We start from the raw sequence: 26,319 nt of genomic DNA, 5'->3' as shown, positions 1-26,319 counted from the left end.
ACTAGGAAAAGTCCAAATAAAAGGCAAACATAAAGGAAAGAGATTCTTCATGATTGATGCTGACGGACCAGCAATCCCAGGCCTGAATAATTGTCAGGAATTACAGCTAATCTCTGTAAACAATAGATCAGGGAGAAGAAAATGTCCAAGAGGATCAATAGCAATGTCTCGCTTGAGCAACCCCCTCCGATCACAAACAAGGCCTGGCTCATGGACATGTACCCTGAATGCTTTGATGACACAGTCGGGCGCTTTGGAAATTTTGAATACTACAGAATCATAGACCCAGAATGCAAACCAATAATCCATCCATGGAAGGTGCCAATAGAGCTGAAACAAAAGCTACAGCAGAAGCTCAAAGAAATGGAAGAGAAACGAGTGATAGTGAAAATGGTCGAGCCAACCGACTGGGTGAATTCCATTGTAATAAAGGAAAAACCAAATGGCTACCTGAGGATATGACTGGATCCAAAAGACTTAAACCAAACAATCAAAATAGGTCGCTATCCAACACTAACGCTAGAATACATCACTTATGAACCAGCGGGATCCAAAATCTTTAGCAAACTAGATGCAAAGAATGGATATTGGAACATGAAGCTGAATGAAGAATCAACATTGCTCACAATGTTCAATTCTCCATTTGACTGGTACAAGTTCCTGCAACTACCTTTTAGCCTAAAGGCAAGCAAGACGTCTTCCAGCAAAAGATAGATGGGGATGCAAGGACACCGTTGGCATCACAGACGACATCCAGGTCTTTGGTGGAGACAGGAAAACCCACGATCTTCCCATCTCCAAGAAGCCATAGATAGAATAAGGGGGGCTGGCATCAAACTCAGTGCAGACAAATGCATCATTAAGGAGAAGGAGTTCCAATTCTTCGGAATGGTGGACACACCTGAAGGGGTCAGGCCTAGCCCAGAGAAGATAACACCCATTGCTGAAATGGACCACCCAAAGGACAGAAAGAAACTAAGAAGCTTCCTTGTCCTGGTCCAGTACATGAGTTCCTTCACCCCACATGTCAGACCACAGCGCCAGCAACCAGGACCGGGGTTCGATTCCACTGTCTGTAAGGCGTTTGTACGTTCTCCATGTGTCTACATGGGTTTTCCCCGGGGGCTCCGGTTTCCTCCCACCATTCAAAACATACCAGGGTGTAGTTAATGGGTGTATTTGGGTGGCACAGGCTTGTGGGCCAAAAGGGCCTGTTGCCATACTGTATGTCTAAATTTAAATTTTAACATTTCCAGCATTTGGAGTTTCTTTCAATTTCAATTGCCAATTGACTCTTCAATGCCTTCTGAAATTGTTGAGCGTCGCTCATTCACCTGGTCCTCAAAGGGAATTTAGCAATAGATAAAAACTGCTGGCTTTACTGGGCGATACCCAAATCCCAAAAATAGAATAAACTAAGCTCAATACCACCATCATAAATAAAAAAAAACCATGTTAGGTGGAGAGATTCAAATTTCCTATGCACATTTTCATTTACAAAATGCATTTTAGCCTTTGTTTCATGAAAAAATCTAAACAGTATCACCGGACTGGGAATGTCTGGAGCTGTGGTAGTGAGAGAGCAAGAGTCCGCTGGTGTCTGTTCATGGAGAGAGAAAGGGTCCGCTAGTATCTGCTTACAGAGAGAGCAAGGAACCCCGGTATCTGCATGGAGATAACAAGGATCCCCTAGTATCCACTCACGGAAAGAGCAAGGATCCCGGTATCTGCATGGAGAGAACAAGGATCCCCTGCTATCCATTCACAGAGAGAGCAAGGATCCCCTGGTATCTGCTTACAGAGAGAGCAAGGGTCCACTGGTATCGGCTCACAGAGAGAGCAAGGGTCCACTGGTATCTGCATGGAGAAAGCAAAGGTCCACTGATATCTCTGAATGGATAAAGCAAGGTTCCCTCGTATCTGTGCATGGACTGAAACATCGATTCTATTCTAGTCTCCTACTGAGTTTCTACAACACTTTGTGTTTTTACAATTACAAGGTCTATAGTCTTTCATGTTTCATTCCATTCAGTTGCTCCACTGCAAAATCTCTTTGAGGGCTACCTACCCTGAAGAAGTTCTCCTCCTGTCTTTGAAGGGGGTTCTGTGCTTGTCTCTCCCTGCTCCCCTTCTGTACTCCCTGATACCTTGATAAAAGGCTCAGGCACACAAAATAGTTATTACATCTTTACCTCCTATGAGCTTCTCCAGCATTTCGGTGTATTCACTCCAGTGATTTACAGTGTTGCTGTGTTCATCACACACCATTAATTGTCACAGATGTATACCATCCAATCCCCTCAACTTATCCCTGGAAAACAATAGGATAGGTGACAATTTTTGTTGCATGCATAACTTTCAGAACATTCCAATTAATGGATTTTATTTCTTTTCCCACATTTAGCAAGAGTACATACAGCAGATGGCAAAGAAATCGGAAAAAATGCAGAATCAAATCATCACCCTCAGTGACCAGAACCAGAAAAAACTGGAAGAAATCAGAAAAGCAACAGAGAAAATATTGTCTGAGTTTGAGACTCGGAAACAAGGTTTGGCCAATTTCTGTTAAAGCAAGCCAGAGGCATTGGGTCGGGGGCAGCTGCACTTGAGGAATTTTAATCCAATCGGCTGTGAATCTAGAATGGATAGTGATTAAAGTAGTATGTTGAACTTTATTACTATGAGATCTGAACACAGAATTGTGTTGACAGAGGGTTGGGTGAACCACACCTGGAGTACTATGTCCAGCTTTATCTGATAAAGGAGGTGTTTGCAATAGAAGAGGTGTGGCAAAGATTCGCCAGACTGGTTCTGAGAAGATAGGCTCGCTACAGGTGGAGAGGTTGGGTTTGGGGCAAGTCGTCTGCCGGCCTCTCTTTTGGGGTTACGTCTGGTCCCGTGCGGTGTTGGAGCTGGACCATGCGGTGTACAAGGGGATGGTGGCCCCCCAGGGGTTTGCATGTGTGGTGGATGTGGTTTTTTGCCACGTTAGTAGTGGTTTTTAGTTGTAACTCTGTGTGTGTTTTGTGTCTTGTAATGTAGTTTTAAATTACGTTTGTATGTTGCTTTAATAAAAAAAGAAAATATTGGGTAAAGCAGGACTGGATTGAGTTTATCTTGCAGAGATCAGACTGAAACTCGAAGAGTACATCTATGGTTCAATAGGCTAGGGGCAGGGAGGCTGCTTCCCCTAGTTGAGTTGACCTGAAACAAGGATGTAGGGCTGAGGTGAGAGGACATTCCTTCATGCAGTGAAGTCGAATTCTCTCTGCCAGAAGCATTATCATTGACTGCATTCAGAAGAAAGTTTGATAAGATTTCTGGTATGAAAGAAATCGAGGGGTGTGTGGCAAGTTCAGGGACACAATACGTAACAACCTAAACAAAACAGAGTGGGGATCGCTTCACTAAGTACCTTCACTCCGTCCACATCAATGAAGGGGACCTCCCAGTGACCAACCATTTCAATTGGGCAGTAGGGTTAGCAACAACGCTGTTACAGTGCCAGCAATTGGTTCAAATCTCGCGCTGTCTGTAAGAAGTTGGTACATTTTCCCCATATCTGCATGGGTTTCCCTCTGGAGGCTCCAATTTGCTCCCACCCTTCAAAACGTGCCAGGGCAGGGGGTTGTAGGTCACTTGGGTGTAATTGGGCAGCACAAGGGCTTATGGGTTGGAAGGGCCTGTTATCGTGCTGTATGTATGTCTAAATTTAAATTTAATTCTTCACCCCACTCTCACGTTGACATGTCTGTCCATGGTCTCATGCACTGCCAAACCAGGGCCACCCGTAAATTAGAGGAGCCCTCTCCAACTGGATGACTCAATTCTCTGGTTTCTGCTAGACCACCCCCTGTTCTCCCTCTCTTCCCCATCCCTTTGTCTCCTTTCCTCTCCATTCACAGAGCCAATTCCCCCCACACCCCCCCCCCTCAGTTTTCTCTTGTGATCTCCCTTCCTCATCCTGCTGCCTGTGAGTCCGTGCTCCTCCACCTGCCCCTCCCCCCGCCAGTTTATTCAGACACCTGCCTTCATTTTGTTCATCCCTGGATGAAGGGCTCAGGCTTGAAACATTGGTTATGTGCGTTTATCTTTGCTACATAAAGTTCACGGTGGGATCTGCTGATTTTCTCCAGCTTTGTGTTTTTACCATAATGCAAAGATCATGGACATGTAAGAGATTCGGGTTAAATGACTAATCTAGTTCCTGTTTCTTATGAAAAGCAAATATTGTAGTGAGTCGAAAGGTTGTTAGGAAATTGCAGCAGACTGCTCCTCCTACATCCATGCAATCTTTGGCTTGGCTTCGCGGACGAAGATTTATGGAGGGGGTAAAAAGTCCACGTCAGCTGCAGGCTCGTTTGTGGCTGACCAGTCCGATGCGGGACAGGCAGACACGATTGCAGCGGTTGCAAGGGAAAATTGGTTGGTTGGGGTTGGGTGTTGGGTTTTTCCTCCTTTGCCTTTTGTCAGTGAGGTGGGCTCTGCGGTCTTCTTCAAAGGAGGCTGCTGCCCGCCAAACTGTGAGGCGCCAAGATGCACAGTTTGAGGCGTTATCAGCCCACTGGCGGTGGTCAATGTGGCAGGCACCAAGAGATTTCTTTAGGCAGTCCTTGTACCTTTTCTTTGGTGCACCTCTGTCACGGTGGCCAGTGGAGAGCTCGCCATATAATACGATCTTGGGAAGGCGATGGTCCTCCATTCTGGAGACGTGACCCATCCAGCGCAGCTGGATCTTCAGCAGCGTGGACTCGATGCTGTCGACCTCTGCCATCTCGAGTACCTCGACGTTAGGGGTGTGAGCGCTCCAATGGATGTTGAGGATGGAGCGGAGACAACGCTGGTGGAAGCGTTCTAGGAGCTGGTTCTCCAGCTCCCTCAACAGCCCCTAAGGCTAGAGCTGGATGAGGTTCCCACCCTGGATGAGACATATAAGGCAATCCATGCAATACACTTTCTGAAATGCCACAGTTAAGGCAAATAAAGGTAATGGCTCCATTTTGTCACTTAACACTAGATTTAGAAGGTAATATAAATGAAATTCTTTAACTTTGTCTACCGTAAGGCAGAGAGTCACCACTTTGTCCAGCGCCCCTCACAGAAATGAGGCCCCAGCGAGGAACAAACTCGCGACTCCTAGTTTACAAGACCAGTGCTCTTGCCACTGAGCTATTGGAGTCTCTAGGGATGGGTAATAAATGCGGGCCTGACCAGTGACATTCACACCTCTAAAATCAAATACAAGAAGGAAACAACACTGAGCCAAGCTGCCTATCGAGCAGCAGAACCTCGACGTAACTCCTGTGCAAGTGCCTGAAGGTTCAGCCTTATTGTTCCTCTCTCAGTTCTTTGAAGGAAGTATCAAATAGTCTCACTGCCTTTAATCTTCAGTGCGAACGCTACATATGTTCTGGTTCTGGTATTTAGTTCCTTTATTTCCTACGAATTCATGCCCTGATAATACCATCGCATGCTGACCTTCTCTATGAGTTGAGTTTGAAAGTTTATTGTCATAAACATAATGTACAGATGGACTGACATTCTTCACACATGTATGTGAGATACACCAGTATAAATTGAATTACTACAATATACCTAGAGACAGAAAAAGAGGTAATAAATATGAAAGGAGAGACAAATAAGTAATCACAGTTGCAGTTAATGCAAGAAAAAAGCTATGTTTCAATATTTTGGATGTCCCAGAGTAGTTTATCACAAGATCACAAGTCAAAGGAACAGAACCAGGCCACTAGGCCCATCGAGTCTGTTCTGTAAATCTACACTAAACTACTCGACACTAGTTCCAATTTCCGGCCTTTTCCCCATCTCTTGATGCCCTCACTAATGAGATCCTTGACTATTTCTTGTTTAAATACTCCCAGTGATCTGGCTTCCACTGCTGTATGCAACAGCGAGTTCCACAGATCCACGACCCTCTGGCTAAAGAAGTTCTTCCTAATCTCTGTTTTATATGGATTAATTTTCAGACTATGACCCCTTGTCCTCGATTCACCCACCTTAGCCATATCCACCCTATCTAAACCTTTAAAAATATGAAAGGCCTCTATGAGATCTCCTCTCATTCTCCTAGACTCCGATGAATACAACCCAAGACCTGCCAAACTCTCCTCGTACGTTAACCCTTGCTTTCCGGGAATCATCCTAGTAAATCTCTGCACCCTCTCCATCAACATCACATCCTTTCTAAGATAGGGGGCCCAAAACTGCACACAGTACTCCAAATGAGGTCTCACCGGTGCCCCCTAGAGCCTCATCAACACCTCTTTACTCTTGTACGCTATTCCTCTTGAAATGAAGGCACACATAGCATTCGCTTTCTTCACTACCAATCCCACCTGGTCAATAACTTTTAGGTTTCCCTGCACGAGGACATCCGGGTCCCTTTGCACAGGCGAGGCCTGAATTTTCACCCCATCCAAATAGTATTCTGCCTGTTTATTTCCACTGCCAAAATGTACATTTCTCTATGTTAAATCTCATCTGCCATAATTTTGCCCAGTCTCCCAATCTGTCCATATCCTTCTGCAACTTTATGGTTTCCACTACACTTCCTGCTCCGCCACCTGTCTTGGTGTCATCTGCAAATTTGGCCATAAAACCATTTATACCACAATCCAAATCATTAATATAAATTGTATACAACAATACCGACCCCTGCGGAACACCACTAGTTACAGGCAGCCATCCAGAACGGGAACCTTTAATTTCAACCCTTTGCTTCCTGCCTATCAGCCACTTTTCTATCCAGTTTAATAACTGCTGTAATTCCATGGGCCCTCATCTTATTTAACAGCCTAATATGAGGCACCTTATCGAAAGCCTTTTGAAAATCTAAATAGACAACATCCACAGCCTCTTCTTTGTCTATCCTACTTGAGATTTCTTTAGAAACTCTAATAGGTTGGTCAGGCAGGATCTACCCTTTAAAAAACCATGCTGTCATGCATCTCTAGGTATTTCATCAGCTCATCCTTGAGGATCGACTCTAATCGGCCTATAGTTTCCTTTTTTCTGTCTCCCACCTTTCTTAAACAATGGAACCACATTTGCAACCTTCCAATCCTCTGGAATCTCTCCAGAGTCTGTTGATTTCTGGAAGATCATCGCCAATGGATCTACAATCTCCAAAGCCACCTCTTTCAAAACCCATGGATGCATCTCATCCAGTCCGGGTGATTTCTCAATCTTTAATCTGCCTAGCACAATTTCTCTAGTAATCCTAACTGAATCTAACTCAACTCCCTGAAGCCTCTGACTGTCTGGATTTTACTAATGTCTTCCATGGTGAAGACAGACGTAAAATATTGATTAAGTTCCTCTGCCATCTCTTTATAACCCCTTACAATTTCCCCAGCATCATTTTCTATTCGTCCTATAGCAACACATGTCTCTCTTTTATTCCTTATATATTTGAAAAACCTCTTGGTATCGTTTTTGATATCGTTAGCTAATCTCCTTTCATCGCTCATCTTTTCTTTCCGAATGACTTTCTTTGTCTCTCTGTAATTGTTGAAAGGAATCCCAGTCCCCTGATTTCCCACTAATTTTAGCTTCCTTGTATGCCCTCACCTTTGCTTTTATCTTAGCCTTCACCTCTTTTGTTAGTCACAATGGTACCATCTTTCCTTGGACAAATTTCTTTTTCCTTGGAATATATCTATCCTGCAGGCCTTTTATTACTTGCAAAAATATCTTCCAGTCCTGCTCTGATCCTCCAATTAGTTTGCTTTCCCAGTTTACTTGAGGCAGTTCCTTTCTCATACCACTGAAATTTCCTTTATTCCACTGAAAAATTGATGCATCCAATAATTTTTTTCCTTTTCAATTTTTAAATTAAATTCAACCGTGTTATGATCGCTGCTTCCTAGAGGTTCTATGACCTATAACTCCCTAACGACCTAAGGTTCATTGCTCATGGCCCAATTCAGAACTGCAGATCCCCTGATGGGCTTCTCAACAAGCTGTTCAAAAAAGCTATCTCTTAGGTTTTCTACAAACTCTCCTGGCTTCCAGTATTTTCCTGTCTCTCCCAATCCCCTGCCATGTTAAAATCCCCCATAATTATTTTGTTATTATCCTGTGACATGCCCTCTGTATTTCCTGCTGTAGCTCATTATTCACTTCCTGGCTACTGTTTGGGGGCCTATATATAACTGCTAATATGGTCTTTTTACCCTTGGCATTTCTTAATTCAACCCTAATGATTCTATCTCTTTTGACCCAATGTCCCTTCTTTCTATCTTTAGGGTTAGGGTTGTGATAGTACAGACCTATCACCAATGTACATAGTGTATATACTTACTGTATCTAGACTGTGCTTACAGCGATTGGCTGAGAGCTAAGCCACACCTATTGTCTGGGCCTTAAAGGGTTGTGTCCCTAGCCAGGTCGGATCATTCCGGACTGGTCGGCCACCTGTGAAGAGCTCCTGTCTTTTGCTAATAAAAGCCTTGGTTTGGATCAACAAGTCTTTGGTTCTTTCGACGAGCTCTACAAGGGTATACAGGGAAGTTTGGATGAACCTAGAGGTGCTGGTCTTCAGGTTTCTGCAACTTCTGCCAGAAAGTAGCAGCGAGAAGAGCTTGTGACTCAGGTGATGGGGGTCCTTTATCATGTTGGCTGCCTCACATAGATGTCTTCGGTGTATGGGAATGTCAAATGCATTGTACGGAGGTGGTGAGGGTGTCTGGAGGCACATGGGGGCCAGAGTGGATGAGGACGGCAGATTTCCATATCTGGGTTTCGTGCTAAGGGTGGGAGGGTAGGAGGAATGAGCTGCCAGAGGAAGTGGTAAAGCTAGGAACAACTGTTACATCAGACATTCAGATAATTTGGGGTGTTATGGGGACCACATTGGTCAACATGAACAGGATGGGTTGAAGTGCCTGTTTCCATGTTGTAAAATTAGGTGGTTTCATAGTCATTTTTGAAGATTTATTTCATGACTCAAATTGCACAGCTCCCAAGGAGACACCTGAACACCCCTGTAGTGTGATAACTCTGGATAAAACTCATCAAACTGCCATGCCTCATGGTTCCTCTGCCTTTGCAGAGCATAACTTGAGCACAACTTGCCTCCTTGCTGATTCACTTTTGAGTCCTGTTGGTTTGCTGGCATGTCTCTCAGTGAAATCAACTGCATGTAGTCTGTTGAAAATTCTTTTGCTACCCACAGAAATAGGTGCTTTAGCCCATCTAGTCTTATGCCAAATATTTATTCGGCCTCGTCGCATCGACATGCACCCAAGTCCATTGCCCCCCATTCCTCTCCCATCCATGTACCTGTTCAATCTTCTCTCAAATGCTGAAATCAGATTGAGATTTTAGATTTATTGTTAGAGTACATACATGATATCAAATACTAACCTGAAATTCTTGTTCTTTTGGGAGAGGCCGAATTACCAATTATTAGCAGTGCAAAAAAAACTGACTCAATGTACACATGTAAGCAAATAAGGAAATGTAAAACAAACTGCAATCCAGAGAGAGAGAGAAAAAAAAAATCAATAAAATGCAAAAGAGACTGTAGAGGCATGCCGCTGTGGTCATCGGGCTGGCGCTCTGGGCGGCGAGCGCAAACGGGGCCAGCAGACTGTGCAGCGGCACAGCAAGCGAACCAGCAGTCGGGAGGCTAAGGCAGCCGAGGGGCCAGGATCCCCAACATGGCGCTGGCCCCGCTGCACAGCCAATAGAAAGGGACAATTGCGCAGGGAAGAAGGCATTGTCATGTAAAGAATGTACCCACATGCGGGAGACCTGCTATTGTTATGCGAGCAAACAGCAGGAACACAAACGATATATAAAAGTCCAATAAAGCAGAGCTGTACCTGACTACACTTGTGTGTGTGTCTTTACTTCAAGTAGCGCGCGGCTACAAGTCCTTAATTAAATCCCTGATTGAGTTTGTTTTGAGGAGTCTGATGGTGGAGGGGTAGTCGATGCTCCTGAACCTAGTGGTGAAAGTCTTGTGGCACCTACACCGCTTTCCCAATGGCAGCAGCGAGAACAGAGCGTGGATGTGGATCCTTGATGCTCTCCGATGGAAACGTTCTCTGTAGATATTTTCGATGGTGGGAAGGGTTTTGCCTGTGATGTCTTGGGCTGTGTCAACTACCTTTTGTAGGGTTTTATGCTAATGGGTATTGGTGTACCCATACCAGACCTTGATCCAGCCGGTCAGCACACTTCCTACCACACATCTTTAGAAATTTGCCAGGGTTTACCATGTCATATCAAATCTCCGCAAACTCCTAAGGAAGTAGAGGCGCTGAAGTGCTTTCTTCACGGTGCCATGAGTGTGTCGGGTCCAGGAAAGATCCTCCAAGATAGAGACTCCCAAGGACTTACCATTATAAGTTGAGTCATGAAACCCAAAAAAAACCTCACCAAAAATGGGTTATTACACGGGATATATGTTTGAGACCTTAAATTCAGCTCAAAATCCAATCCACGCTGATAAGTCGACCCTTGAAAAACTGATTCGACATATAGGTCAACCCTTGAAAACCAAAAAAAAACATGACTGATGGATTTTCATTGAGATTTTTATTGAAAACAACACAATTAGCACCGTTCAAAATCACTTATCATTATCTGAAAATAACAACAAATCATTTTCGTTATGATCATTCAAAGCAAAGCACATACCTTCTCTCACTGTTCAAACACTCATCATATGGCTCCCACTCTGCATGTGGTTTCAGTTTTGCCATCAGGGTCCCACAATAAATCAGTGTCCGTCCCATCAATTGTACAAGGGATACTGGGTCTTAGGAACATAGGAAGTAGGAACAGGAGGAGGCCAAAAATGGCCCATCAAGCCTGCTCTGCCATTCAATACGATCATGGCTGATCTAATTTATGACCTAACTCCACCTACCTGCCTTCTCCCCATATCCCCTAATTCCTCTATCATGTAAACATTTATCTAACCGAATTTTAAATATGTTCAATGAGGCAGCCTCAACTACTTCCCTGGTGAGAGAATTCCAAACATTCACTACTCTCTGGGAAAAATGATTTTTCCTCATCTCTGTCGTAAATCTACTTCCCCGAATCTTGAGACTGTGTCCTCTCGCTTTAGTTTCCCCGGCCAGCTCAAAAAACCTTCCTCCATCTATCCTATCCATACCCTTCATAATCCTATATGTTTCTATAAGATCTCCTCTCATTCTTCTGAACTCGAGCGAATACAATCCTAAACGATTTAATCTTTCATCATAAGTCAACCCCTTCATCCCAGGGATCAACCTAGTAAACCTCCTCTGGACCCTCTCCAAAGCCAGTATACCCTTCCTCAAATATGGAGACCAGAACTGGACACAGTACTCCAGGTGCGGTCTCACCAGTACCTTATACAGTTGCAACATGACCTCCCTACTCCTGAATTCAATTCCTCGAGCGATGAAGGCCAACATTCCATTTGCCTTCTTAATAACCTGCTGCACCTGCAACTTAACTTTTTGCGATTCATGCACAAGCCCTCCCAAGTCCCTCTGCACAACAGCATGCTGTAGTTTTTCACCCTTTCAATAATATTCAGCTCTTTTATTTTACTTGCCAAAGTGGATCACCTCACACTTACTAACATTGTACTCCATCTGCCAAACCTTTGCCCACTCATCCAGCTTAACTCTCTCCCTCTGCAGACTCTCCACATCCTCATTACAATTTGCTCTTCCACTCAATTTGGTGTCATCCGCAAACTTGGCTCCACCACATTTTGTCCCCTCCTCCAAGTCATCAATGTAAATGATGAACAGTTGTGGGCCTAACACTGACCCCTGCTGCACCCCACTTACCACTCTCTGCCAACCTGAAAAACTCCCATTTATCCCGACTCTCTGCCTCCTGTCAGACAACCAATTTTCAATCCAGGTCAACAGACTTCCCCAGACTCCACTTTCCTGTAACTTACTGAGAAGTCTCCTGTGCGGCACCTTATCAAACGCTTTCTGGAAATCCAAATATACAACATCAACCTGTTCCCCCTCAATCCACCGCACCCATTATATCCTCAAAGAATCCTAACAAGTTTGTCAAACAAGATCTTCCCTTTCTAAAACCATGCTGCGTCTGCCTGATTGAACCCTTACGTTCCAAAAGTTTCACTATTTCATCTTTAATGACGGCTTCAAGCATTTTTCCAACTACAGACGTCAAGCTAATTGGCCGATAATTTCCAGTCTTCTGCCTACATCCCTTCTTAAAAAGTGGCGTGACATTTGCTGTCTTCCAGTCTGCCGGGACCTGCCCAGAATCCAAGGAATTTTGGTCTATGTCCACCAATACATCAACTATAACTTCTGCCATTTCCTTTAGAACCCTTGGATGCATATCATCAGGACCAGGTGATTTGTCTGGCTTTAGTCCCATCAGTTTCTCCATCACTACTTCCTTTGTAACAACTATTTTATCAAGGCCCTCCCCAACATTCGCATCCTTAACTCTACACTTGGGCATGCTGGACATGTCTTCCACCGTGAAGAGTGACACAAAATATTTGTTTAATGCCTCGGCCATTTCCTCATTTTTTGCTACCAGTTTTCCTTTCTCATCCTCCGAGGGTCCTATGTTAACTCTGGCCACCCACTTCCGTTTTATATATTTATAAAATTTTTTGCTTTCTGTTTTTATATTTTGTGCCAATTTACTTTCATAATCCTTTTTCCCATTTCTTATTACCCACTTTGTAACCCCTTGTTGTCTCTTAAAGTTTTCCCAATCTTCCAGTTTCCCTCTGCTCTTTCCAGCTTTTTACACCTGCGCCTTCAATTTTATACTCTCCTTTATTTCCTTTGTTAACCACGATTGATTTTTCCCTCCCTTGCTGCCCTTTTTCCTGACCAGAATATATTTTTGTTGAGCATTACAAAATCACTGGACTTTTTAAACTTTTTCCCATGCCTTGAGCACAAAGTTACACAGCACATCAAGTGATGTTGTGCCTTTTGTAAACAACTTTTCTACAGTCGTCATCCATGTTTTCCATTCCTCACACACATGGTCTTTGAATGGCTTGTTCAAGCAGACATTGAGAGGTTGCAATATAGGCATCAAATCCCCCAGGATAACCACCATAATGTATTACGTAGTGCTAATCTACTTTTAGTGTTCTCCGTTACGTGGCTATGAGACATATCCCAGACCAGCGAACTCCGTTCTTTGTGTAAACCGCCTGGCTGCCTGTACCACATATTGACTGTCCATAGTTTTACACCATTTTCATCCATCGATCCTTTTTCGTGAAAATGTACAAAAATACCTGCAGGGGATTTCATTTTTAGTTTAATTTTGCATTTTTGAAGATCATCATGGGTCTTAACTTCGTCCTGTCAGCCATACGTGATAACACCATGGTAAACCTGGGCATTTCGTGGCCTCCACTTTTTGTTTGCAGTTTTAACACCTTTCCATTCCACTGTTTATTGCCCATCATGTCAAAATTCATGGGGGTTCGTCCACATTGCCATATTTGCCAATGCAAACTGTTTTTGCCAGTTCCGTATAATAAACTGGTGAAACCTACAACCTTATGATCAAGTTCTTTAGGTCGTTTCTGTGCAATTTTTGTTTTTTGGTGTAATACCAGAGTTTTCCTGTTCATTAACGATTACACCAGCCGACTGTCGCCTCAAAATCATCACTGGGTGTGACTTGGCCCACTGCAGTGCAAATGTTTTTATTTTATTTCAGGTGACTATGTAGCAAACTTGTCTCTGTTCACATAACTATTCTGCAACATGATTTCCCAACTCTGGCTAACGAGTGATTCCTTTTCTCAAAGAACATTGCCTTTTGGGTATATTTCTTAAAGTCACTTCTTTCTTCCTCCAATTTCTTACCAACTTCTCATCCACGTCAAATTTTCTTGCAGCACCGCAGTTGTTGGTTTTCTTGGCTATTTCTATCACTTTCAACTTAAAGCTCGCTTCATATTTTCGTCACGTGCTGCATTCTGTCAATGGATCCTCCATGATAGCAATGACCTCCAGCCAACGCCCAGCAGATCAATCTACGTAATCGATGGAGGTCGACACATATGCTGGTAAATGGCCCATCTCAGGCATCACGAGCTTTGGGGGTCAACTTATATGCTGGTCAATGGACACCTTAGGGAGCCAGAAAATGTGGGTTGACTTATATGCTGGATATACTATAAAACCTTTAAAATGAGGCTGAAAAAGGGGGTTGACTTATACTCTGGTCAACTTGTACGCTGAAATATATAGTAAATTTTCTCACCCTCTCCACCTCGGATCCCGCAATGATCACTGGATCGTACGCCTCTGGTTTTCCCTTCCTAAAGTCAACAATCAGCTCCTTGGTTTTGGTGACATTGTTGTTGTTGTTGGTGCACCATTCAGCCAGGTTTTCAATCTCCCTCCTGTATCCTGACTCATTGCCCCTTTTTATACAACTCATTAACGTGGTATTGATCAGCCATTTTGTAGATGGTGTTGTTGTTGCTATACACAGCCATAGGTGTATAGTGAGTAGAACGGGGTCTAAGAACACAGCCCTATGGTGCTCTGGTACTGATGGAGATTGTGAAGGAGATCTTTTTACCAACTGTCGCTGATTGCGGTCTGAAGGTGAGGAAATCCAGCATCTAATTACACATCGTGGTGTTGAGTCCCAGTCCCAGGTCTTGGAGTTTGCTGATCAGTTTCGAGGGAATGATGGTATTAAGTGCCAAACTGTATGAGTCTTTGCTGTCTAGGGTTCCAGGGCTTGGTGTAGAGCCAGTGAGATGGCATCCACTGTAGACCTGTTGGTATGATAAACGAACTGGAATGGATTCATATCGAACCCACATCCAACACCTATGCTGACAGCCTGTTCCACACTCTCACCGCTCTCTGCTTGAAGGTCTTCCTAATGCTCCCATTAAATGTTTCACCTTTACCATCAATCCATTGTCCTCTAGTTCTTGACTCACCTAACCTCAGTGGAAAACCGCTGCTTGTATTTACCCTATCTATTACCCCGCATAATGATGTATACCTCTTTAAATCTCCCCTCTTTCTCCAATGCCTGAACCATTAGCCAATCTCCTTGCCTAGAATCTTCATCCGAGCTGTGCTTGGAATTCGCTACGACTTCCAGGTGGATCATATGAGGCTTCATGATGCTGACAGAGTGGATGGAAACAATACATTTCCGTGGGAGATCGTTCACAATCAGAATCAGAATTCATTGCCATGAAATTTGTTTTGTGGCAGCATCACAGAGCAAATATTTATATCAACCATCTTACACAATAAATTAAAATAGTGCAAGAAAAAGACAAAGTAAGGTGGTATTTTGGGTTCATTGTTCAATCAGAAATCTGATGGCAGAGGGGAAGATGTTGTCCTTGTGCCGCTGAGTTCGTCTTCAGACAGCTGTACAGCCTTCCTGATGGGACCAATATGAAGAGGGCATAGCCTGGGTGGTGGGGGTCCTTGTGGATAGAGGCTGCTTTCTTGAGACACTCCCTCTTGTAGGTGTCCTTGATGGAGGGAAGTCTGGTGGCCGTGATGTCGCTGACCAAGTTAACAAGCCTCTGAAGTTTATTCTTGTCCTGAGCGTTGGCACCTCCCTACCAGACAGTGATGCCACCAGCTCTCCACTGTAAATCTGTAGGAGTTTTCAAGGTTCTTCAATGACATACAGAATCTCTTCAAACTCCTCACAATGTATAGCCACTGGCAAGCCTTCTTGATGGCATCAACATGGAGGCTCCAGGACAGATTATCAGTGATATTGACACCCAGGAATTTTTGCCCCTAACCCTCGATGAGGGTACTCCTGATTTCCTCCTCAGTCTCCCTGATTTTGCAAACATTGAGTGCAAGGTTGTTATGACACCACTCAACTAGCTGACCTATCTCCCTTACGTCCACTTTCTCATTGTCATCTGTGCTTCTGTCAATAACTGTGGTACCATCAGCAGATTTGTAGGTAACATTTGAATTGTGCCTGGCCACACAGTTGTTGTGAGTAGAGCAGTGGGCTAAGCACATATCCTTGAGGTGTGCCTGTGTTGATTGTCAGTGAGGAGGAGGCATTGTTTCAAATTCACACTGGTGGATAGGTGAGCTGTAGTCTACGTAGAGCACCCATACTGTTGCCTAAATCAGTGGTTCTCAACCTTTTTCTTTCCACCCACATCCCACTTTAAGTAATCCCTGTGCCATCGGTGCTCTGTGATTAGTAAGGGATTGGTTAAGGTGGGATGTGAATGGGAAGGGAAGATTGAGAATCACTGCTCTAGACCTAATTGTTACTGAAATATTTTGCTTGAGAAAAATTGTCATCGGCCCATTTCCTTTGGAGTTCTGAAACCGTGCACATAACGAGTCAATGAGGTACGGTTAAAACAGTGGTTTTCAAACTTTTTCTTTCCACCCACATACCACCTTAAGCAACCTCTTACTTATCACAGACCACCTATGGGATAGGGCTTACTTAAAGTGGGATGTGAGTGGATGGGAAAAGGTTGAGAACCACTGGTCTAGATGATGCAGAGCTGAGTGGGAAGCCAGTGATATTGTGTCTGCTGTGGAATGATTGTGACACATTGCAGTGGATCCAGTCCCTTACTTAGGTATGAGTTAATTCTGGCCATGACCAATCTCTCAAAAGCATTTCATCCATTCCCACATCCACTGCAAGTCCAGCATTTGCAGTATTTGCAATTCCCATTGGTGGGTCCGGAGGCACCTGGACAAATCTCAAAGGCATGATTTTTAATCACACCATACAGCTCTCGCTATTTTCAGCTCAGGGAACAACTCGTTGAGCTGTGAGTTAATCACAAAGGTTGTAAATCGCAATTCTGACCCACCCTCTATGATGAAATCAGATGAGTACAATAGAATGAGAATATGACACCAGCTTCAGGACTAAACCAATTCCTAGGGGGTATAATTTACGGAGGAAGTGAGCTCAACCACCAAAACGTGCCCCGAATCCCATCTTAGGACCATTTATCATTTTTCCAAGATGGTGGCACACAAGGTTGCTGCAGCCACTTCGGCTCCTTACAATGGTGAAATCCCCAACCTGTTACGTTGTATCTATGATCGGGAAACTCTCGTCAAAGTACAAAACGCAAACTGGAATTTAAAATGAGCAGATTGGATCAGTAAGATTCTATGCGGTTTAAACCTACTGAAGCAGGGAACACAGACCACTGCAAACTGTGAAGCAGATCGCATCGGAAGACAGAAGTGTGGAAATCAGACCGGGAGTTAACCCCTTCAGACCCACACTTCCGACAATTTTACTCTCAAATGTAAGATCGCTGGAGAAGAAAATGGGTGACCTGAGGCTTCATCTGAACCAGAGAGAACTGCAGGGCTGCTGTGTTCTGGTGATTACAGAAACATGGCTCCAGGACACCATTCCAGACTCAGCAATCCAGGGTAGACAGAGACACTGCTGCTCTGGCAACAGTCAAGGAGGGGGACTGTGCACTTACATCAATGAGAACTGGTGCACCAGAAGGTCTCTGTTGTAAAGACCTCCTGCTCAGCAGAGATAGATTACCTCCTAGTGAAATACCTCCTAGTGAATGCCGTGGTCAATGCCCTGCCCAGGTGCGACATTGGTCCCTTACATACAACTACTGCCAGCAATTTTACCACCATGGCTCATGCACAGCACACTGATCCCGATCTCATCTGGTGTCGCCACATCAACTGTGGTCTCCATCTTCAAGATGTGACCCTGAATTAATCAGGTGAAAAGTTAGTCTGCGATTTTTCCTAGGCCTTTTGTGCCGGCGGCTATGAGATGGGAGATTTTTGAGTCTCTTTACAATCTATCACATCCTGATAGAAATGCATCACTCAGACTAGTTACGGAACATTTTACCTGGCCTCGTGTTAAATGGAATGTTGGATTATGGCCAAGGACCTGCCTGTCTCCAGACAAATGGAATCCAAGCTGAGGGCTTATGTTGTTCTGGATTCCCGTTTCCAAGACATGCACCTAGACTTGGTAGGCCCACTTCAGCCCTCTTGGGGATATACTTATCTTCTCATGCATGAGGACTGGACTACCAGGCCATTCTTATCACATCAGGGGTCACCACTGCTAACGGCAATGATTTACCACAGCTTAATAACAAATAAAAAATACACTCACTCATTTCTTTCAGCATACCATGAAGTCGACTTTCTTTGTTAACCACAAGACACCACATTGAATTCTTCAACTCCCAAACACTACCCAGCCAAACCCCATTGGCTCACCAACACACGGGTGATCTGACGTTCTCCCTCTCCTCCTCCTGCACCTTGAGATTCATCACCCATATACTGATGCTAAACACACCCACACTTGCACATTATTACTCCCACGCACCGCTTTGCTTACATCATCAACGGCAGCGGGCACCACTCCCGACAAAGGCAAGTACACGACCACGAGAGGTGACCATGTGAAGGTCTACAAGAATCCTTAAGGACTTCTACCATCCAGGCCATGCCCTCTTCACTCTGCTACCATCAGGAAAAAAGTACAGGAGCCTGAAGAGAAGCAGTCAACAAAACAAGGACAGCTTCTTCCCCTCCCCCATCAGATTCCTGACTAATCAATGAACCAAAGACCCTGCCTTATTTTGACTTTTTCTTGCACTATTTTTTATTTATTTTGAAAGATGGTTTATATAAATGCTTGCACTGTGATGCTGCCACAAAACAACAAATTTTGTTACATGTTCATGCAATAAATTCTGATTCATTGGCTTCCAGAGAACCCTGACTCTGCCAGACCCAATCCAGTTACTCCAGCTCCCAGCTCCGACCTCCTTCATCAGGACCTACATTTCCCCAAGCCCTGTTGGCTCCTTGCTGAGTCTCACCTTGTTCCCCAAGCTCTTCGGACACTCCCTGGTGCCTAGCCTCCTGCCTCCTAGCCCTGACCCACTCCCAGCTCTGAAACCTCATCTTCAGCCCCTTCCAATCTCCCACTACTCTCTGTGTGAAGAAATTCCCCCTAATGTTCCCCCAAAACTTTTCCCCTTTGGCATGTGGATACATTTCAAGACATCACTGTTCTCTTCCCCAAATTCCTTAGTTTCCAAGACCTTTTCCACATTAAATCGTCAAGAAATATTCATCCATCCCCACTTAGACAACCATGTGGATCCCTAATGGGCCCTGTTCTCTCTCTAGTTATTCTTTTATATTTAAATTTAAATATGCAGCTTGGTAACAGGCTCTTTCAGTCCATGAGCCTGTGCTTCCCAATTACACCCAATTAACCTACAACCCCAACTACATTTCAAACGGTGGGAAACCAGAGCTCCTGGCGAAAACCCATGCAGACAGGGGGAGAACATACAAAGTCCTTACTAACTACTAGGCTAACCGTGCCATTTTTGAATATACTGGTAGAATCTTTTAGGATTAACCTTTATCTTATTTTCTGAGGATATATGTCCCCTTTGGTACTTGGAAAGGGAAGAAATGATTTGGGGTCAGCATGGTTTTGTGCATCGGTAGTTATGCCTCTTGAATTTGATTGTATTTTTGAGGAGATGCCAAGTGGTTTGATGAGGGCAGGCTGCGGGCTGCTGGTAACTGCAGTCAGGAATTCACACTGAGTTGTGGACTGCTTCAGACAGGCTGAAGAGGTACCAGGTATCAGAACTGAGATGTGAGAGGGTGCCGAGGGTGCTGAAGGGTTCCCGATTGTGTAGGAGGTTTGGATCTGGAGCTCGAGCTGCTGATGGTTTGGACTGGACTTCAGCAGTGCTGGAGGTGAACCCATGGACACTCCGGGACTCTCTTTAGCTTCTCTTTCACTGACTGTAAGAGGCGCTTCAGGCAATTTCTGCCAATGGCGAATCTGTCAGCCTTATAGCAGACACAAATTCCATGTAATATTGCACTGTCTTTATTACATGGCAATAAAGTGAATCTTAATATAAAAAATTGTCTGCACAGACTCTAGCAAGATCTTCGACAAGGTCCTGCATAACAGGCTGGTTGGGAAGGCCATATTGCATGGGATTCAGGATTATCTGGCCAATTAGATACAGAATTGACTTGGTGGTAGGAGGCAGAGGGTGGTAGAGGAGGGTTGTAACTCTGATTGGAGGCCTATGACCAGTGGTGCGCCATAGGGAACATTGCTGGATATAGGATGCCATATGGTTTGTAAGGGATTACATAAGGTAGTGTGTGAGTGGGAAAAGAAAGGTTGAGAACCACTGGTGTAGATCAACTAGAAATGTGGACAAAGGAGTGGCTGATGGAATTTTGAAGTGAAGCATTTTGAGAAGTTAGAACAGACCAGGACATACACAGCTAATGGTAAGGCCTTGGCAAGTGGTATTGAAAGATGGGGTTAGAGGTACATCGTTCCCTGAAACAGGTACTGATACAAATGGAGAGGGTGGTGAAGTTCTTGTCTTCATCAATTGAGGCACTGCTGTTGCAGTTATATAGAAGAATGAGGAGAGGGAGATTTGATAGAGGTATACAGAATGATGAGGGGTTAGATAGAAAAAATGCAGGTCCACTTTTTCCACTGAGGTTAAGTGGGATACAAACCAGAGGACATTGGTTAATTCAGGAGGCATAACTACCGATGCAAAAAACCATGCTGATCCCAAATCATTTCTTCCCTTTCCAAGTACCAAAGGGGACATATATCCTCAGAAAATAAGATAAAGGTTAATCCTAAAAGATTCTACCAGTATATTCAAAAATGGCATGGTTAGCCTAGTAGTTAGTGCTTCTACATCGCCAGCGATGAGATGTTGAGATAAACTAAGCTCGTAACAAAAGTTGCTGAGCACAGATGCTGGTCACAAACTTTGCCTGGACCAGTCTAAACTAATGAACTGCCTCTCCTCTTTCCCTGTAGAACTGAAAATGGCCCAAACTGAGAAAGAAACTGAGCTGGCTCAGATTCATAAGGAGATCGAGAGTCTGAGTGAATATAAAGTAAGTGAGGAGAGTATATTCTGTATTACCCTTTTGAGATTTGACCTGAATATGAACCAAAAGAGGTGATAAATTGGAGCAAGGTTGTTTTAATGATGCATTTTGGTAGTTAAACTGGAACAGGACACAGATGGTGAATAGGAAGTGTTGTAGAACAGAGACCTAAAGGTACACATTCATCAGACAGGATAAAGAGTACAAGGGTTGTTATTAGATTCAGATTTATTGTCAGAGTACATACATGATATCACATTCTTTTACTGTGGGTGAGACAGAATTTCCACTTACTGGCAGTACAAAAAAATAAACTGACTCAATGTACACAAGTCGACAAATAAAGAAATGTAAACAAACTGGCCATGCAATATAGAGAAAAAAATGAATCCAAGTGCACAAGAGTCCCTTAAATAAGTCCTTGATTGAGTTGTTGTTGAGGAGTCTGATGGCGGAGGGGGAGCAGCTGTTCCTGAACCTGGTGGTGCGAGTCTTGTGGCACCTACACCTCTTTCCTGATGGCAGCAGTGAGAACAGAGCGTGTGCTGGGTGGTGTGGATCCTTGATGATTGCTGCTGCTCTCTGACCACAGCGTTCCTGTAGATGTTCTCAATAGTGGGGAGGGTTTTGCCTGTGATGTCCTGGGCTGTGTCTACTAACTTTTGCAAGGCTTTTTGCTCGGGGGCATTGGTGTCCCCAGCTGGTCAGCACACTTTCCACCACACATCTGTGGAAATTTGCCAGGGTTTTTGATGTCATACCAAACCTCCGCAAACTCCTGAGGAAGTAGAGGCGCTGACTTCACGATGCCATTTGTGTGCTGGGTCCAGGAAAGATCCTCCGAGACAGTGACTCACAAAAGTGTATATTTTCTCACCCTCTCCACCTCTGATCCCCCAGTGATCACTGGATCGTACGCATCTGCTTTTCCCTTGCTAAAGTCAACAACCAGCTCCTTGGATTCAGTGACATTGAGTGTGAGGTTGTTGTTGGTGCACCATTCAGCCGAGTTTTCATTCTCCCTCCTGTATCCTGACTCATTGCCCCTTTCTATTCAACCCATACCACTATAGACGAGACCACACCTAATATATGTGAAGACACAAAAGAGACTGCAGATGCTGAAATCTGGAGCAATACACAACCTGCTGGAGGAACTCAGCAGGTCAAATAGCATCAGTGGGGGAAAAATAAGAAAGGTCAACATTGAGGGCTGGAACACTTCTTCAGGACTGAGACAAGCAACTCTGGTTCCCATGCTGTAGGAAGGATGTGAACAAGCAAGAAAGGGTGCAGAAAAGTTTGTTGCTGGGACTGGAGGGGTTTTACACTGCTTCAGTGGCTTTTGCACAGGTTCATGGATAGGACAGGTTTAGAGGGACATGGGCCAAAAGAAAAGTCAGGATTCAAAGGAAGACCCCTTGGTCAGCAAGGATGTTTGAGCTAAAGTGCCCGTCCCTGTGCTGTATGACCACTGACTAACTGTTCCCAGTGCACTGGAGCAGTTTAGAAAGCCAGCAAATGAGGAGCATGAACCTTGAAAGGGATCATTGAACTATGAGACTGCAGCACTGTTCACCATTGGATGCAACCCCCTCCCTTCCTCACTCCACCACACGTTCAAAAGCCAGGCCGAATAATGATTCTCTATCACCCCACCCCTATTCCTCATTCCCACCATGCATTTTTTTTCCAAGCTAACTGTTCCCCTAGTACTTCCTCACTCACCTCCTCTCTCTCACACACACACACACACACAAGCAGACACCCACACATATATACAGACACCCATACACCCAAACACCCATACACCCACACCCACACACACACACACACACACACACACACACACACACACACCTGCCAACAGATGAAGGGACCCCCTGGTCATAGCCTTTCTCACCCCTCCCCTTCCATCAGGCAGAAGATACATGAGAATGAACACTTCAACCTCTAGTGCAGCCATTCTCAACTTTGTAATGGCTATGACACCATTATCACCCTGCTCAGAGTTTATGGGCCCACTTCCCCGTGAAGCAATAAAGTTTAGTTGGTTTCTTCCATACTTCTCTCTTACCTACTACATAAAAAAACATGATTTTAGTCCATGGCCCACCTTGAATCTGCTGTGGCACCCAGACTAGGGTTTATGACCCCCACCCCCATTCAAAATGGCTGTTCAAGAGGACAGTTTCTTTCCTGCTTTTATCAGACTCTTAAATAGACCTCTAAATATAAAAAGACAATGCTCCTGACCTGCGCTGTTTGACTGTATTTTTATCCTTATCCTTAACTCGGTCATTGTAACACTGCGCTCTTTGACTTCCTCTAACATCACACCTCTTGCACTATCTGCTGTTATTAACTATGAGTTGACCAACCTGGACAGCAGAACAAAGCTTTTCACTGCTTCTCGGTACACATAACAATAAACAATTAAATTCAGTTCCACCTGTAGACCTCAATGTGAGACAGGGTGCTTGCCGAATGCTTCAGCATTCTTTGTGTGCTTTCTCCCCATGTCCCCTGCACCAGGAACTGCGTGAGACTCAGCTCGCCAGGATCCAAGAGCTGAATGAGCAGGCGATGGACGCACGGGCCTTGCACTCACAGAACCTACACAACATCAAGGCCAAGTTCAACAAAGAAAAGACTGAGTACAAGCAAAATGCCAAGACGATGGTGAAGCAGCTGGAGAAAGAAGCCAACAAGGTGAGGAACCCAGGGCTCAGCACTTCACACTCCAGAGAAGCACTCAGGCCTTAAACTGTTGTCATAAATGTTTTCAATTCAAATTTTAAATTTAGGCAGACAGCACAGGAACAGGCCCTTTTGGCCCACAAGCCCATGCCACCCAATTTCACAATTAACCTACAACCATGTAGGTTTTGAAGAGGGGGATAAAACAGACGCAGACACGGGGAGAACATATAAACTCCTAACAGACAGCACCAGATTGGAAACCCGGTCCCGATCGCTGGTGCTGTAACTGTACTGCCCATTCATCTCCCCACACCCAGGTTTTATCCCCCATTCCAAGTGATGGCAGTTCAAGTCCCAGCCTCAGTCAGTGTTGTAGGACGATGAGGGCCACATGGGTGGGTCTCCACGTGGAAATCATCCCCCCCCCCCCCCCCGCACTGTCGAGTGGCAAAGAGGAGTGCCACTCTCTGGCTGCTGTTCTCTTCTCCTTGCCCCTTGGCCCAGAGGTGCTAGGAAAAGTGGTTGAGTTAAGCCAGACAGCCACAGGCCATTGAGGATGCCTTGGTCTTATGCAAAGAGCTGGAAATCTCCATCCAGAAGCCGTGGTTGATTAGATGTTGTGTACTTAGATAAGGAGTCACAGCACGGAAATGGCCTCCAGCCCATCACCTCCATTACTTCCTTTTTGTCATCCACACAAACATATTTGCCCGTATATATGTATATATTTGTATCTTATTTAAATGTATTATTAACCACTATTATTACAGTTGGCCTAGCAGTTGGCACAATTCTGTTACAGTGCCAGTCATTGGGGCTGGTGTTCGAATCCCACGCTGTCTGTAAGGAATTTGTCCGTTCTCCCCATGTCTGCGTGAGTTTCCTCCGGGTGCTCCAGTTTCTTGCCACCGTTCAAAACGTACCGGGGTTGTAGGTTAATTGGTGTAATTGGGTGGCACAGGCTTGTGTGCTGAACGGCCTTGTAACCATGCTCTATGTCTACATTTAAAATTAAATTCCTCTTCAAAGTAGTGATTATATCTAAATCAGTGGTTCTCAAACATTTTCTTTCCCCTCACATACCACTTTAAACAATTCCTATGCCATCGATGCTCTGTGATTAGTAAGGGATTGCTTAAGGTGGGATGTGAGTGGGAAAGGAAGGTTGAGAATCACTGCTCTAGACCCTATTGTTTCTGAAATATTTTGTTTGAGAAAAATTGTCATTAGCCCATTTCCTTTGGAGTTCTGAAACTGTGCACATAACAAGTCAATGAAGGACGATTAAAACAGTGGTTTTCAAACTTTTTCTTCCCATCCACATCCCACCTTAACCAATCCCTTCCTGATCACAGAGCACCGATGGCACAAGGATTACTTAAAGTGGGATGTGAGTGGAAGGAAAAAGGTTGCGAACCACTGATCTAAATCCACCTCTTCTTCTGGTAGTCCATTCCAGACATCAATCACTCTCTATCAAAATAACTTATTCCTTTGATCCCCTTCTGTTTTACCTTTGCCCTCTTGTCTTTGATCTTGTTTCCGGGGGAAAAACTTTCTATGTTGACTTCTGTCAGGTCAGCCCTCAGCCTCCCCCATTCCAGGGCAAACAATCCCAATCTACCTAGTCCCTCCCTATAACCAAAGTCCTCCCAATCCAGGAAACATCCTGATGAATCTTTTCTGCACTCTCCCCAGCATAATCCCATCATTTACTTTTTAAATATAGACATACAGCAACAGGTCCTTCCGGCCCACGAGCCCAGGCTGCCAGAGTACTCCCAATTGACCTACAACCCTTGTCCCCTGTACGTTTTTGAAGGGTGGGAGGAAGCTGGAGCACCATAGGAAACTCCATGCTGACACGGAGAGAACATGCAAACTCCTTACAGACAGCGCTGGATTTGAAACCCGGTCACTGGGTGCTGTAACGGCATTGCGTGAACTGCTATGCTAACCGTGTCACCCTTCCCATGGTGTGGCCACCAGAACTGCATACAATGCTCCGAGTGTCCCCAAATTAGTGTTTTGTAAACGGATTGAAATTCAGGTGAAAGGTTATTGACCTGAGCTGCAATCTGTAAATCTTTAATAGCCTCACATCCACAGGAAGGGTTCTATTTCTATTTGAGAAATGTCATCTCCAGCAGTGCAGCGTGGGAGTACCCACCTAGACTTTTGGATCAACCTCTCATGCCCAGAAACGCACCAAGTTGTTCTAGTTAGTTGCTTCCTCTTCCATCAGTAAGGGAACTTTACTGGACACACTTACATTCTGCCCAATCTCATCCCTAAGGCACGAGTCAATACTAAGGAGGTTAAAATCTGGTACAATTACAACCTTATTATTCCTGAACGACTTTGAATTTCCCTACACATTTGATCCTCTAATTGGGGAGGCTGGAGTACAGTCCCATTCATTTGTTATTTTTGTTATTTATCCTAATTGGGCAACCTGCCAGGAATATCCTAAATCAGTCATTCACAACGGGTCCCACAGCATGCTTAAGTAAAAAACATTTTCTTCTCACCTCACGTAGCATAAATATTTTTAATGTTTTTTTATGTAGTTGGTAAAGAATTATGGAAGAAATCAAAACTTGTCTGCTTCACAGGGAAGGGAGCCCAAAACCTTTGAGCAGAGTCCTGGGGCGGG

The 26,319-nt window shown here is 44.5% G+C and overlaps 1 protein-coding gene across 1 annotated transcript in view; it reads left to right on the top strand.

Annotated features, from left to right (window-relative positions):
* The window catches only part of ccdc166 (coiled-coil domain containing 166), a 51,373-nt gene that overhangs the window by 21,169 nt on the left and 3,885 nt on the right, over nt 1-26,319 (top strand). Inside the window, exons 6-8 of the mRNA XM_069923477.1 lie at nt 2,405-2,549; nt 20,887-20,966; nt 23,496-23,672. Coding sequence (XP_069779578.1) covers nt 2,405-2,549; nt 20,887-20,966; nt 23,496-23,672 — 402 coding nt within the window. The remainder of the gene's footprint in view (nt 1-2,404; nt 2,550-20,886; nt 20,967-23,495; nt 23,673-26,319) is intronic.

Source organism: Narcine bancroftii, chromosome 3 (genome assembly GCF_036971445.1).
Source record: "Narcine bancroftii isolate sNarBan1 chromosome 3, sNarBan1.hap1, whole genome shotgun sequence".
NCBI lineage: Eukaryota > Metazoa > Chordata > Chondrichthyes > Torpediniformes > Narcinidae > Narcine > Narcine bancroftii.
The sequence above is the reverse complement of the archived record's forward strand: the minus strand, read 5'-3'. Positions and strand labels throughout refer to the sequence as shown.